The 13,853-nt window shown below is 38.1% G+C and overlaps 1 protein-coding gene across 3 annotated transcripts in view; it reads right to left on the reverse strand.

Moving 5' to 3' along the window:
• Positions 1-13,853, reverse strand: part of HIPK1 (homeodomain interacting protein kinase 1) — a 92,650-nt gene that overhangs the window by 30,176 nt on the left and 48,621 nt on the right. For all 3 annotated transcript variants that reach the window (XM_023515467.1, XM_023515466.1, XM_012807666.1), the window contains one exon: positions 4,794-4,917. In XM_023515467.1, the coding sequence (XP_023371235.1) occupies positions 4,794-4,917 (124 nt within the window). The remainder of the gene's footprint in view (positions 1-4,793; positions 4,918-13,853) is intronic.

Consider the following 13,853-nt stretch of genomic DNA (forward strand, 5'->3'; position numbering starts at 1 on the left):
AAAAAAAAAAAAAAAAAGAAGATCACTTGAGCCTAGGAGGTTGAGGTTACAGTGAGCTATGATGACATCACTATATTCTAGCCTAGGCAACAGAGAAAGATCCTATCTTTAAAAAAAGAAAAGAAAAAGAAAAAAAAGGGGCGGTACCTGGTTCAGTGAGTAGGGCACTGGCCCCATATACCAAGGGTGGTGGGTTCAAACCCAACCCCAGCCAAATTGAAACTACAAAAAAAATAGCCGTGCTTTGTGGCGGGCACCTGTATTCCCAGCTACTCGGGAGGCTGAGGCAAGAGAATCGCCTAAGCTTAAGAGCTGGAGGTTGTTGTGAGCTGCGATTTCACAGCACTCTACCAAGGGCGACAAAGTGAGACTCTGTCTCTTAAAAAAAAAAAAGAAAGAAAAAAGGAAGAAAACCAGTCTGGACTGGAGAACAGATAAAGGGAGACAGTCTAGTAGCCCAGATAAGTGATGAAGATAGCTTGAACTAGCATAGTAGCAATGAGAAAAAATAAATATAATAAAAAAGTATTTAGGACATAAACAGGAGACAGGAACACACACATGCACACATAGATATATATACTCATTGCAAACTTCGTTTTCCGTCACAGAATATATCTCAATTGTACTAAGCAACTATGTTTATGATTATTTACTTAAAGTGGGTTTATCATCACCAAACTACAGTCTACATGAGGGCAAGAACAATGTTTACTCAGAGACCCATCTCTAAAAATAGCCGGGCATTGTGGCAGGCACCTGTAGTCCTAGCCACTTGGTAGGCTGAGACAAGAGAATTGCTTGAGTCCAAGAGTTTGAGATTGCTATGAGCTATGATGCCATGGCACTCTACCGAGGGTGACAAACTGAGACTCTGTCTCAAATAAAAAAATAAATTTAATAAAGTATATAAACACAAAACCCACCAAACATAACAGATTACTTCCAACTAGTGAAACTAGAGGATGTTGCAATTTTTGTCTCTTGGCTAATGGAATCTTTTCTAAGTTTTCTATGTTGATGAACTTACAGAATTAAAACATCTAAAACTTTTATGAGTTTCTTCATGAAAGTTAAAAGGGAACCTATCACCCTTATGCTTTCACATAGCTTAAACTAAAGCAACAATAAAATCCCAAATTTAAGCAAGTAAGTATTATCCTCATTTGTTATTCCTAACAATTAAACTGTTTTCAATAGGGCAGCGCCTATGCATCAGTGGGTAGGGCACCGACCCCATATACCAAGGGTGGCAGGTTCAAAGCCAAACTCCAACAAAAAATAGTCGGGCATTGTGGTGGGCACCTGTAATCCCAGCTACTCAGGAGGCTGAGGCAAGAGAATCACCTAAGCCCAGGAGTTGGAAGTTACTGTGAGCGGTGACACCACAGCACTCCACTGAGGGTGATAAAGAGAGACTCTGTCTCTAAAAAAAAAATGTTTTCGGCTCGGCGCCTATAGCTCAACCGGCTAAGGCGCCAGCCACGTACACCTAAGGTGGCAGGTTCGAATCCCCAGCCCGGACCCACCAAACAACAATGACGGCCGCAACCAAAAAATAGCCGGGCGTTGTGGTGGGCGCCTGTGGTCCCAGCTACTTGGGAGGCGAGGCAGGAGACTCGCTTGAGCCCAGGAGTTGGAGGTTGCTGTGAGCTGTAATGCCACGGCACTCTACCCAGGGGGACAGCTTGAGGCTCTGTCTCAAAAAAAAAAAAAAAATGTTTTCAATGAATTTGAATGTATTAAATTATCTGTAGAGAGGGAATACATAGTTGACTTCAATACTGACAAATGTGCTATAAAGTCTTAGCTACAGCATCTGTGAATAATTCACAGCTAACATTGTATACTTAACAGTGAAAAACTGCCTGCTTTCCCCCTAAAATTAGGAAAATGACAAGGATTTCCACTCTCATACTTCCATTCAACACTGTATTAGAGATACAATGCAAAGCAATTAGACAAGGAAAAAAGGCATCTAGACTAGAAAGAAAAATGTAAATTTACATTTGTAGGTGACATGATCTTAGATACAGAAAATCACAAGGAATTCATAAAAAACTATTACAGTATTATTCAATCAGAAAAGAGAAAGTTCAACAAGGTTGTCAGATGCAAGCTGAATTACAAACATCAACTATGTTTCTATAAACTAGCAATAAATAATCTAAAAATGAAACTTAAAAATAATTCCATTCACTCCAAATCTAACATATGTTAAAAAAAAAATTCTATTCACCATTGCATCAATGAAACAGAATACTTAGAAATAAATTTTAAAACGACATGTAAAACTTATACTCTGAAAATTACATTATACTAGTATCTAAAAAAACACTAATATAGAAAACCTAACTAAATAGAAAGGTACCCCGAAAATGATTTACAGATTCAATGCAATTCCAATTAAAATCACAGCTGGGTTTTTCTTCTTCTTTTTTTTTTTTTTAAAGAGACAGGAGTCTTGCTCTGTCACCCACACTGGAGAGAAATGGTGTCATCATAGCCCACTGTAACCTTGGACTTCTGGGCTCATGCAATCCTCCAGCCTCATCGTTTTGAGTAGCTGGGACTACAAGCAAGGACCACCACGATGCCTGGCTAATTTTTTTATTTTTTGTAGAAACAGGGTTTTACATTGTTGCCCAGGCTGCTCTCAAATTCCTGGCTTCAAGCAATCCTCCTGGCCTCAGCCTCTCAAAGTACTGGGACTACAGGCTTGAGACACTATGGCATCCTGTTCCCAGTTAGCTTTTTGAAGAAACTGACAGGGTTGATCCTAAGCTGCATATGGAAATGGAAGAGTCCCAAATAGCCAAACAATCTCAAAAAAGAACAAAGCTGGAGTACCCATATGTTTTGATTTCAAAACTTAATACAAAGCTATAGTAATCAAAAGAGTGTGATACTGGCATAAGAATAGATATAGGATATAGATCAATAAAATATAATTGACAGTCCACAAATAAACCACTACATTTACAGTCAACTGATTTTCAACAAAGATGCTAAGATGCTACGTGGGAGGCTTAGGCAAGAGAATCGCTTATGCCCAAGAGTTTGAGGTTGCTGTGAGCTGTGATGCCACAGTGCTCTACCCAGGGCAACACAGTGAGACTCTGTCTCAAAAAAAAAATAATAATAATAAAGAGCAGTGCCTGCGGCTCAGTAGGGAGGGCACCACCCCATATACCAAGGGTAGCAGGTTCGAACCAGCCTGGCCAAACTGTAACAAAAAAAAATAGCTGGGCTTTGGGGCAGGTGCCTATAGTCCCAGCTACTCAGGAGGCTAAGGCTAGAGAATCACCTAAGCCCGAGAGCTGGAGATTGCTGTGAGCTGTGACACCACAGCACTCTACCAAGGGTGACAAAGTAAGACTCTGTCTCTTAAAAAAAACAAAAAAAAACAAGGATACAAGACAATCCAATGTGGAAAGGACAGTTGGTAAATGCTGCATTTATTCAGACTGAAGAAACAAAATCCTAGATTGACACGGGATAACATTGTTTTGCTGTTCCCCCCCTTCTAATCACTCCAGATATGACCATTTTTCTCTTAAAAACAAAACAAAACAAAACAGGAACACTTGTGTACATGTTATATGCCAGACACAGTGTCAGGAGCTGAGGATACACTGATGGTATGCCCTCAAGGAGTTTACTGTACAGAGGGCAGAATCTCTTTTTATTTTTATTTTTTGAGACAGTCTAAAGCTGTCACCCTGGATCAAATGCTGTGGCATCACAGCTCACAGCAACCTCCAACTCTTGGGCTTAAGCGATTCTCTTGCCTCAGCCTCCCAAGTAGCTGGGACTACAGGTGCCTGCCATGGCGCCCAGCTATTTTCTGGTTGTAGTTGTCATTGTTTGGGAGGCCCAGGCTGGATTCAAACCCATCAGCTCTGCTCTATATGGCCAGTGCCCTAGCCACTTGATCTATAGGCGCAGAGCCAGAATTTGTTTTTTAAAAAAGAACAAGAAATAAGAATTTGCAATTTATTTCCATGGCAAAATTTCCTTCCTCAATAGACCAATTCCTTAGGAAATTATAGCATATCTTCTCCTAAAGCTTATCTGTTTTGACACACAGATCAATTATAGCAATACTTTAAAACTCAGCTGATTTCCTTCTTAAATCCTATTTTACAGAGATCCTATGTGTATCACAGTTTCTGGGACTGAATGTGTTTCAGACTGAAGAGAGTACTTACTTCAGTGTGTGCCATGTATAAAAGATGGTAACAATAGCTTGGAGTGAGTCAATGTTCATTATAGATCTAGAAAAGTACCAACCTTAAGTAATATAAATTAAAATACTTTAATTTTAGAATTGCAAACATACTTTAGACTAAGAAACAGGGAGAAAAAATTCTACTGTTCTTCAAAAAATTATTTAAGCTGGGCATGGTGGCTCATGCTTATAACCCTAGCATTTGGGAGGCCAAGGGGGGGTGGATTGCCTGAGCTCACGAGTTCCAGATCAGCTTCAGCAAGAGCAAGACCTTGTCTCTAAAAATAGCCGGGCATTGTGGCAAGCACCTATAGTCCCTGCTACTTGGGAGCCTGAGACAGACTATCACTTGAGCCCAAGAGTTTGAGGTTGCTGTGAGCTATGACTCATGGTACTCTATTGAGGGCAGCAAAATGAAACTGTCTCAAAAATAAAAATTATTTAATGGTAATTGACTGCTCTTTCCCTATATCTAAATACTTCACTAGTACTTCTCTTCCTTTACAATCTATTTCATTAGTAACTACTAACTTTCTATTTCCATCCAAATAAATACTCTTACCTGATCATATTCTGAAGCACCAGGGTAAAGAGGCCATCCCAGGAACAGCTCAGCTATCACACAGCCCAGTGACCACATATCAATAGCTTCACAAAATGGTAATCCAAGAATAATTTCAGGGGCTCTAGTAAAACAAAAATATCAGATAAAAAAACAAACATAATTTGGAGAAATTAACTATGTTGATTAAGCCTTATTTTAGTATCAGCTAAAGGTATACTTATTTAATGAAACTGAAAACAATCCTTAGTATATGATCTGTCATCCAAAACTCATGGGGCCAGATACATTTTAGAAATCAGAATTTTTTGAATTTCAGAAAGATAATATAGAACACAAACTATACATCGCACAATACCCCAGTAGAGTTCAGGGCAAGTATCCCACAAGCAAACACATAAACATTCCTGTAATAAAAAATGAGCAGTCATACTAAGTTGTCTAAATCAAGACTTTAAATAGATTTACAATGGTTCAAGTCAGGTCTTGCCAATAAATGAATTGATACCAAACTTAGGGGGGGTGAATTTTTATTTTGAGGAGCTTTCTGAAACTTAGAATCATAGATAAGGGATTATGGATTTTTTCTTTTTATTCCTAGCAGCTTTTTAATTGTGAAATAAATCAACTAAATGGTCTGGTCAATAAATACCCTTCTGTGACCTAAATGGTTTCTACAGATACACAGTAGTTGACAATACACTCTAGAGTCAGCCTGTCAGAGTTGAATCCTAGGTTCCATCAATTAATAGCTGTAGTTATGTTAACAATAGCTATCACATAAGGGTGTTAATGAAGTTTAAATATTAAAGCTCTTAGACCAGTGCCTGGCACACAGCAATTACTATGTGTCAGACATAATGATAGCTATTATTATTATATTATCATTATTTTAAACTTTGAACTGTGTGCTTTCAGAAATATTCATTTTCATTCATGCTCCAAGTGAGAAACATACCATAGAGAACCTTAAAGAGGAAACTAAGGTAATCCATAACTATATACGTGTGTGTGTGTGTGTGTATAAACACTTCTAAGGTAAATGATCCCCATTTATAGAGTAGGAAACTGAGGCAAAGAAAGACTAAATAATTTGCTCAGAATCACATACTTAGTAAATGACAGTGCTAGGATATGAATCCTAGCAGTCTGGCTCCAGAGTTGAAAATATTATACTGTTTCTCTATATAAATCTGTTTGACATGGTGGTATGCATATATACACAGGTATTTTTCAAACCATGACAAAAACTAAGAGATCAATGAGTTCAAAAAGGAAATGACAACAGGTAACGCTAACACCATTAATTATAACAGATGACATACTACATTATTCTAAGTTCTTTATAGATGTTAAGTCACTTAATCCTTAAATAGTCCTATAAAAGTAGGTATAATTATTGAACATCATCAATTCTAACATGTACATTTTTTTTTCACATTTTATCTTATTTATTTACTTATTTTTTTGAGACAGAGTCTTAGTAACTACTGGGTAGTTTACTAAGGTAAGTTAGTTTACTGGGTAGTTAACTACTGAGGAGCTTACAGCAACCTCAAACTCTTGGGCTCAGGCAATCCTTTTGCCTCAGACTCCTAAGTAGCTGGAACTTTAGGTGTCTGCCATAATGACTAATTTTTCTATTTTTAGTAGATATGGAGTTTCAATCTTGTTCAGGCTGGTTTCCAACTCCTGAGCTCAAACAATCCACGAGCCTTAGCCTCTAAGAGTGCTGGGATTACAGGTATAAACTGCCTTTTTAGCATCTCTGAAATTAAGAACATTTTCACAAGTAATAGTATATTAGTTTAAGGCAGTGTGTTTACTTTCTTAAGTGGTATTTACATAATGATGTTATCTTATGATCAATGTCCATATAATAAAATATTATCTCCATTATAAAGATGAGGAAACTGGACAACTGAGAGGTTAAATAACTTGTCCAGGGCTACATAACAACTAAATGATGGTACCCAGGTCTGGATCCAGAGCTCTTAAGCATTTTATCATCTTCTCTAAATTATTTCCTTTTCTTCTCACAGAATTTGGATGTGTGACAATACTCCAGAGATCCAGATCCCTCATAGAACAGGAGCTAAATGGAAAAGCACATTTCTCCATGAACAACCATCTAACTGGTGTGTCTCCTCATGGAATGTCTGGGTTTCCCAAACTACTTTCAAATAGTATGTGCTTATTGGTGTTTTGTATGTATGTGCAGAAAGTAGAAGAAAGGCAGAGACTGAGAAAATAAAATTATTTCCCTAAATAAAAATATCCTCTCCAAGTAATTATACATGAATAGTAGCCCTCAGAAAACTGAGTAAGTTGGGGGACCACACAGTGCTCCCCTGATCCTAATACAGAAGTAACAGAAGACCCAGGCCAACTCTCATACTTTCTGATAGCTATCAGTAGAAGCCCTAATATCACTAGTTTCGTAGTATTTAATGAGCACTGTGGTTTTGTTCACCAAAGAAAAAAACTTTCAAAAGTGATATTCCTATTGGAGGTAGCTAGAGCTATATATTACTGATGGAATTTCAGAGTTCAATTAAATCCCAACCATTATAATATGTTTTTAAGATCACACAAATTTGACAGGAGCATTACTAAAGAAATACTCAGAAACAACATAAAAGCTTTTCTAAAATTAAAAAGGAACAAAATTTTCTATTCCCAGTGAGCAGAATCATTAATTTCCAAGTTCATGACGGTGCCAAAAATAGCTGGCGGGGGGAGTGAAAATGGCTTTGGGCCAACATGAAAACTAGGCTTAGAACATTCCAAAGCATCAACTGATTTTGCTTTTCCCACCCTACCAGGAGGACATTTTAAAGTCCAAAAGGTAAAACACACAGAATGGCTGGGCCATAGAGCAATGCATTTCTTTTAAAAGGTGGTATGTGGTAACTATCAGCATTCTAGAGCTTCAAGTTTCAGGGAAATTAAAGGAAACACTAATTCCAGTCCCCAAGCCCATCTCATAAAAAACAAACTGAAGACTGGCTCAAAGAGTTTTTTCAATTGGTCTTGCCCTGAAACAACACAAGCAGCTAAGAGTTTCCAGCAAATGCTCACTCAAAAACATCAATTTTAGCACACCTAACATAAAAAGGAAAAAAAAAAATAGTAAAAAATTACTAAGACTGCTTAGTCCATTGAAGACTTTTACTATTTGGGCCTAGAAATGTTACTTACCTAAACACTAGGAAGCAAGAAGACTGAAGTTATTTTCTTCTTTACTGAACAGTGTGGCATCATTAGAGCAGGTTCATCTCTAAGTACTAGATGTTTTAAACTCTGAATTCAAACTGTAAGTCTTAGAAATATTTGAATTACAACTTTTCCCTTGGCCTCTAATATTTCTCAGTCCCCCATATAAACTCTAAATAGATACTGAAACTTTGGTTCTACTTAACTTCTACAAGGAAGCTGAATTAGATAATGACTCCTCTAAGTCCCTTTCCAGCTCTAACATTCTAACAATTGGGCAGGACAAAAGATTACCTACTAAAACATGGGAAAGAAAAAGAAAAGAAAGAAAGAATAAAACTGGCAGTATTCACTAGTAGAAAAATGGCATTAATTGTGCTTTGGACATGGTGGGTCTCCTCTTTAAAGACATATCCCATGCTTAAAGAACAAACGCTAAACAGACTCTACTACAGCCGAGTGGTTAGAAATAACAATCCCTGCCTTTCGATTTCCCAACTTCAAACTTCTTTAAATTGAAAATTTCTCCAGTGTTGTAAAGCTTTATTTTACTGGCACCCAGAGCAAGCTCAGATGAGGATCATTTAACAGCACAAATAATTCTCAGGTTATTTTCATGAACATTCTTGTTTCTTTTTCCCATCTTAGAGGCATCAAACCTATTTACTTATCAGATCAGAGAAGTTACATAAAGTCTAACTTCCTGCATCTGTGGCTTAGGTGAACCTGTAGTTTCACTGTCAGAGGAAATTAGATTATTTATTTGTCTAGGATAAAACTGAAGATATGCTTTCCCCTTCTAGACCTGGTCCTTCCATAAATAACAAAGTGATTCAGTTTAAAATACAGGCTGGCGAGTTTTTCAGAATGGAAAGGTATTGAGCTTGTAAGTATGGCAAACTACTGTCCCCAAAATTCAAGCCCCCAAAACTTCAGCTTTTCTTGGAGCCAGTCTATGTTTACAGTATGCCAGAGAATAGGCTATATCAGTTCCATTGCCTAAATATTTCAGCCATGCCTATAGCCAATAGAGACAGCAGGGTGGCAAATTTATGTCAAATCATAACATTTTAGTATGTTCATAAAAACAATCAGAAAATGATTTTTGCTGTTAAGTGATCCTAACCTGAGCTTGCTATAGGTGCTAGTGAAATAAAGCTTTACAACTTTAAAAAGATTTCTTCAATTTAAAGAAGTTTGAAGCTGGGAAATCAAAAGGCAGTGATTGCTATTTCTACCACTTAGCTATTGTAGTTAAAGTCTGTTTACTATTTGTTCTTCATGTTACATTGTAAGAAAAAGCAATATAGGCCAGGCATGCCATGGCTCACATCTGTAATCTCAGCACTGGGAAGCCAAAGCAGGTGGGATTGCCTAAGCTCACAACCAGCCTGAGCCAGAGTGAGATCCTGTTTCTAAAAATAGCTGGGCATTGTGGCCGGCACCTGACACCTGTAGTCCCAGTTATTTGGGAGGCTGAGGCAAGAGGATGGTGTAAGCCCAAGAGTTTGAGGTTGCTGTGAGCTGTGACTCTACAGCACTCTACCCAGGGCAACAAAGTGAGATTCTATCTCCAAAAGAAAGAAAAAGCAATGTACACTAAAAAGGAGGGTAAGAAGGTAGCTAGCTTTGGAGCCAGACTTCATCACCAAGAGGATTTCACAGAGGTTTTCTGAAAGACAAGAGGGCAGGACTTAATGGACTCTAATATGACAACAAATCAACAGGAAAGAACCTTAAGAGGATGACTGTGGATAAAACCAGTAATAAGGAATGCCTGACCAGCCATTCCATGTGCTTTAGGCTCATTATCAAGTATTACTATTACACAACAGAACATTCATGCTAAATCCTAAACATAGTCAAGCTCTGGATACTGAGCCTTAGTAACACAGAGAATAAACTCCTGTTTTTAAACAGCAACCAGAGCTCCACTTAAAATTACTCTTATATAAGGCTGAGCCTGTAGCTCTGTGGGTAGGGCACCAGCCACAAAACAACAATGACAACTGCAACTAAAAAAAAAAAAAAATTACTCTATTACCAGTTAATGAAAAAATAACAAAGAGGTGTACATGTTACCACAAAATTTTAACTAATCAATACTTACTCTTTAGTCATTATTGACTAAAGATGATTTTTAAGTGAAAATAAATCTTCAAATAGTAGCAATTAAAAAAAGAGAAATAAACTACAAATATATACAACTATTATGTAGTACCTATAATAATTAAAAATAAAAAATTTTGGCGGCACCCGTAGCTCCATGGGTAGTGTGCCGGCCACGTATACCAAGGCTGGCAGGTTCGAACCCAGCCTAGGCCAGCTAAAACAACAATGACAACTGCAACAACAACAAAAAATAACCAGGCATTGTGGTGGGCGCCTGTAGTCCCAGCTACTTGGGAGGCTAAAGCAAGAGAATTGCTTAAGCCTAAGAATTTGAGGTTGCTGTGAGCTGTGATGCCATGGCACTCTACCCAGGGCAACAGCTTGAGACTCTGTCTCAAAAAGATAATAATAAAAAAATAAAACTTTTTTAAAAAATTCAAACTGAGCTGGGTGCAATGACTCATGCCAATAATCCTAGCACCAATGGAGGCTGAGACAGGAGAATTGTTTAAGGTCAGTTCAAGAGCAGCCTGAGAAAAAGCGAGACCCTGTCTCTACTAAAAATAAAAATAAATTAACTAAGTGTCTTGGTACACACCTATAGTCTCAGCTACTCAGGAGGCTGAAGCAGAAGAATGGCTTGAGCCCAGGAGTTTGAGGTTGCTGTGAGCTATGATGAGTACCACTGTACTCGATGGCAGGGCAACAGAGTAAGACTGTCTCAAAAAGGAAAAAAAAAAAAAAAAAAAGAAGGCCAGCTCAGTGGCTCACACCTTTAATCCAAGCACTTGGGAGTCAAAAGGCAAGTGGATTGCCTGAGTTTACAGATTCAAGACTAGCCTGAGCCAGAGCAAGACCCTGTCTCTAAAAATAGCCAGGCATTGTGGTGGGTGCCTACAATCCCATCTACTTGGGAGGCTGAGGCAAGGGAATTACTTGAGCCCAAGAGTTTGAGGTTGCTGTGAGCTATGATGCCATAGCACTATACCAAGAGCAAAAAAGTGAGACTCTGTCTCAAAAAAAAAAAAAAAGGAGGCGGTGCCTGTAGCTCAATGAATAGGGCACCTATACATCGAAACTGGCGGGCTCAAATCCAGCCCTGGCCATGATTCGAAAACAACGACAACAGCAACCAAATAAAAATAGCCAGGCATTGTGGTGGGCACGGGAGGCTGAGGCAAGAGAATTGCCTAAGCCCAAGAGTTGGAGGTTGCTGTGAGCTGTGACACCACAACATTCTGAGGGTGACAAAGTGAGACTCTGTCTCTTAAAAAAAAATAAAAATAAAAAGGAAAAAAAGTATACATGTTACCATAAAATTTAAGCTAAATCAATCCTTATTCTGGGTTCAGTATTACAGAATTACATTTTTTTTATTTTTTATTTATTTGCAGTTTTTGGCTGGGGCCAGGTTTGAACCCACTACCTGCAGTATATGGGGCTGGCAGCCTACTCTGAGCCACAGGTGCCTCCCAATGACTACTTTTTTAAATAAAAAATAAATCTAAAAATAGTAGCAATTTTAAAAACACACTGTTATAGTCAACAACAAAAATGGAATAGATTTATAGGAAGCTTTGTTAAAAAATAATTTTAAAAATATGAAAGCTTGATTTTCTTATTAAAATTACTCAATTTACAACTTAAAAGGATAAGGACAAAATATAAAAATCAGCAATCTAATGCTGAAAAATTATTCAAATGAATTATACATTAGAGAAAGCTAAACAGTCAGAACTCATATCTCCTTTACCCTTTAAGTGAAAATTCCTTCAAAAAAGATTCATGAAATTAATTCTTATCTCCCACTGCACCCCTCTTTTCAATTTTAAAGATGCTCTATTACCACAAGAGAATGCACTTTGTCTTTGACAGGGTACACAAAGAACATCCAAAGGTACAGAGTAAAGACTGAAAAAAAGCTGATCAGCCTTCACCCTCAGCTGCCATCTTCCTGTCACCTCCCCAGCTCTCAGAATGTGGTGTTGAGCTGAACTCTTCAGTCTATCTGTAGAGTGTGTTTTATATATATAAGGGCCAGAGAAGGTGGGGATTGCTCAAAGGATTGCTCAAAGATTTAGGTTTAGCTGGAACCTAAATCTCCCATGGCTTAAATAAATAGAAGTGAAATTCTTTTTTAGGTTCCAGCTACATTTGCCTTTTTTTTTTTTTTTTTTTTTGAGAGACAGGAGCCTCAAGCTATCCCCCTGGGTAGAGTGCCATGGCATCTCAGCTCACAGCAACCTCCAACTCCTGGGCTCAAGCGAGTCTCCTGCCTCAGCCTCCCAAGTAGCTGGGACTACAGGCGTCCGCCACAGCGCCTGGCCATTTTTTGGTTGCAGCCATCATTGTTGTTTGGCGGGCCCGGGCTGGGGATTCGAACCCACCACCTTAGGTGTATGTGGCTGGCGCCTTAGCCGCTTGAGCTACAGGTGCCGAGCCAGAAGTGAAATTCTTAAAATTAGCCTAGGTCAGCATGAAACCAGAAACCAGAGGCTCTAAGAGTTTCTTTACCTCCAGTAAAAAACATCATTGCAGTTTTATAAAACTATAAGGATGTATTTATTTATTTATTTATTTGAGACAGAGTTGTGTAACAGCTCACAGCAATCTCAAACTCTTGGGCTCAAGCAATTCTCTTGCCTCAACCTCCCAAATAGCCTGTGACAACATCTGGCTATTTTTAGAGACGAGGTCTCACTTTGGCTCAGGCTGGTCTCATACCTGTGAGCTCAGGCAATCCACCCACCTTGGCCTCCCAGAGTGCTAGGTTAAAAGGCATGAGCCACCTTGCCTGGCTATGAGGATGTATTTAAAGACTTAATATCATTAAGATGTCAACACTACCTAGGCGATCTACAGATTCAATGCTATCGCTATTAAAAAACAATGATTTTTTTTTTTTGCAAAAAACCAGAAAAATCTATCCTAAAATTCATATTGAATCTCAAGGACCCTGAAAAGCAAAACAATCTTGAAAAAGAACATTTTCTGATTTCAAAACTTATTACAGAGCTACAGTAATCAAAACAGATACTGGCATAAGGATAGCCATATGCATATATAGATTAATGGAATAGCATATAGAGCCAAAAAATACTTGTCAAAGTATTTGAATCATCAAATGATTTCAACGAAGGCACCAAGACCATCCAATGAGGAATGAACAATCTTTTCAGTAAATGGTGTTGAAAGAACGAAATAATCACATACAAAAATATGACACTAGACCCTTACCTTATACCATACACAAAAATTAACAAAGAATCAAGGTCTTAAATGTAAGACATGACACTACAAATCTCTCAGAAGAAAACTTAGGATACATGACATGGTTTTGGCAATGATTTCTTGCATATAATATTTAAAGCATAAGCAACTAAATAAAAAGTAGACAAACTGGACTTCACAAAAGTTAATTTTTTTTTTTTTTGAGACAATGTAATTGTCATTGCTGTTTGGTAAGCCCAGGTTGGGTTCCAACCAGCCAGCTCTGGTATATGTGGCTGGCACCCTAGCCACTGAGCTACAGGTGCCGAGCCCAAAGTTAAAATTTTATGTGTCAAACAATACCAAGAGATGAAAAGGCAACTCATGAAATGGGAGAAAATATTTATAAATTATATATCTATTAATATCTAGAATATATAGGGCAGCGCCTATGGCTCAGTGAGTAGGGCAGAGGGTGGCGGGTTCAAACTCAGCCCTGGCCAAACTGCAACAACAAAAAAA

Source organism: Otolemur garnettii, unplaced genomic scaffold (assembly GCF_000181295.1).
Source record: "Otolemur garnettii isolate 467f Iridium unplaced genomic scaffold, OtoGar3 scaffold00073, whole genome shotgun sequence".
Lineage (NCBI taxonomy): Eukaryota > Metazoa > Chordata > Mammalia > Primates > Galagidae > Otolemur > Otolemur garnettii.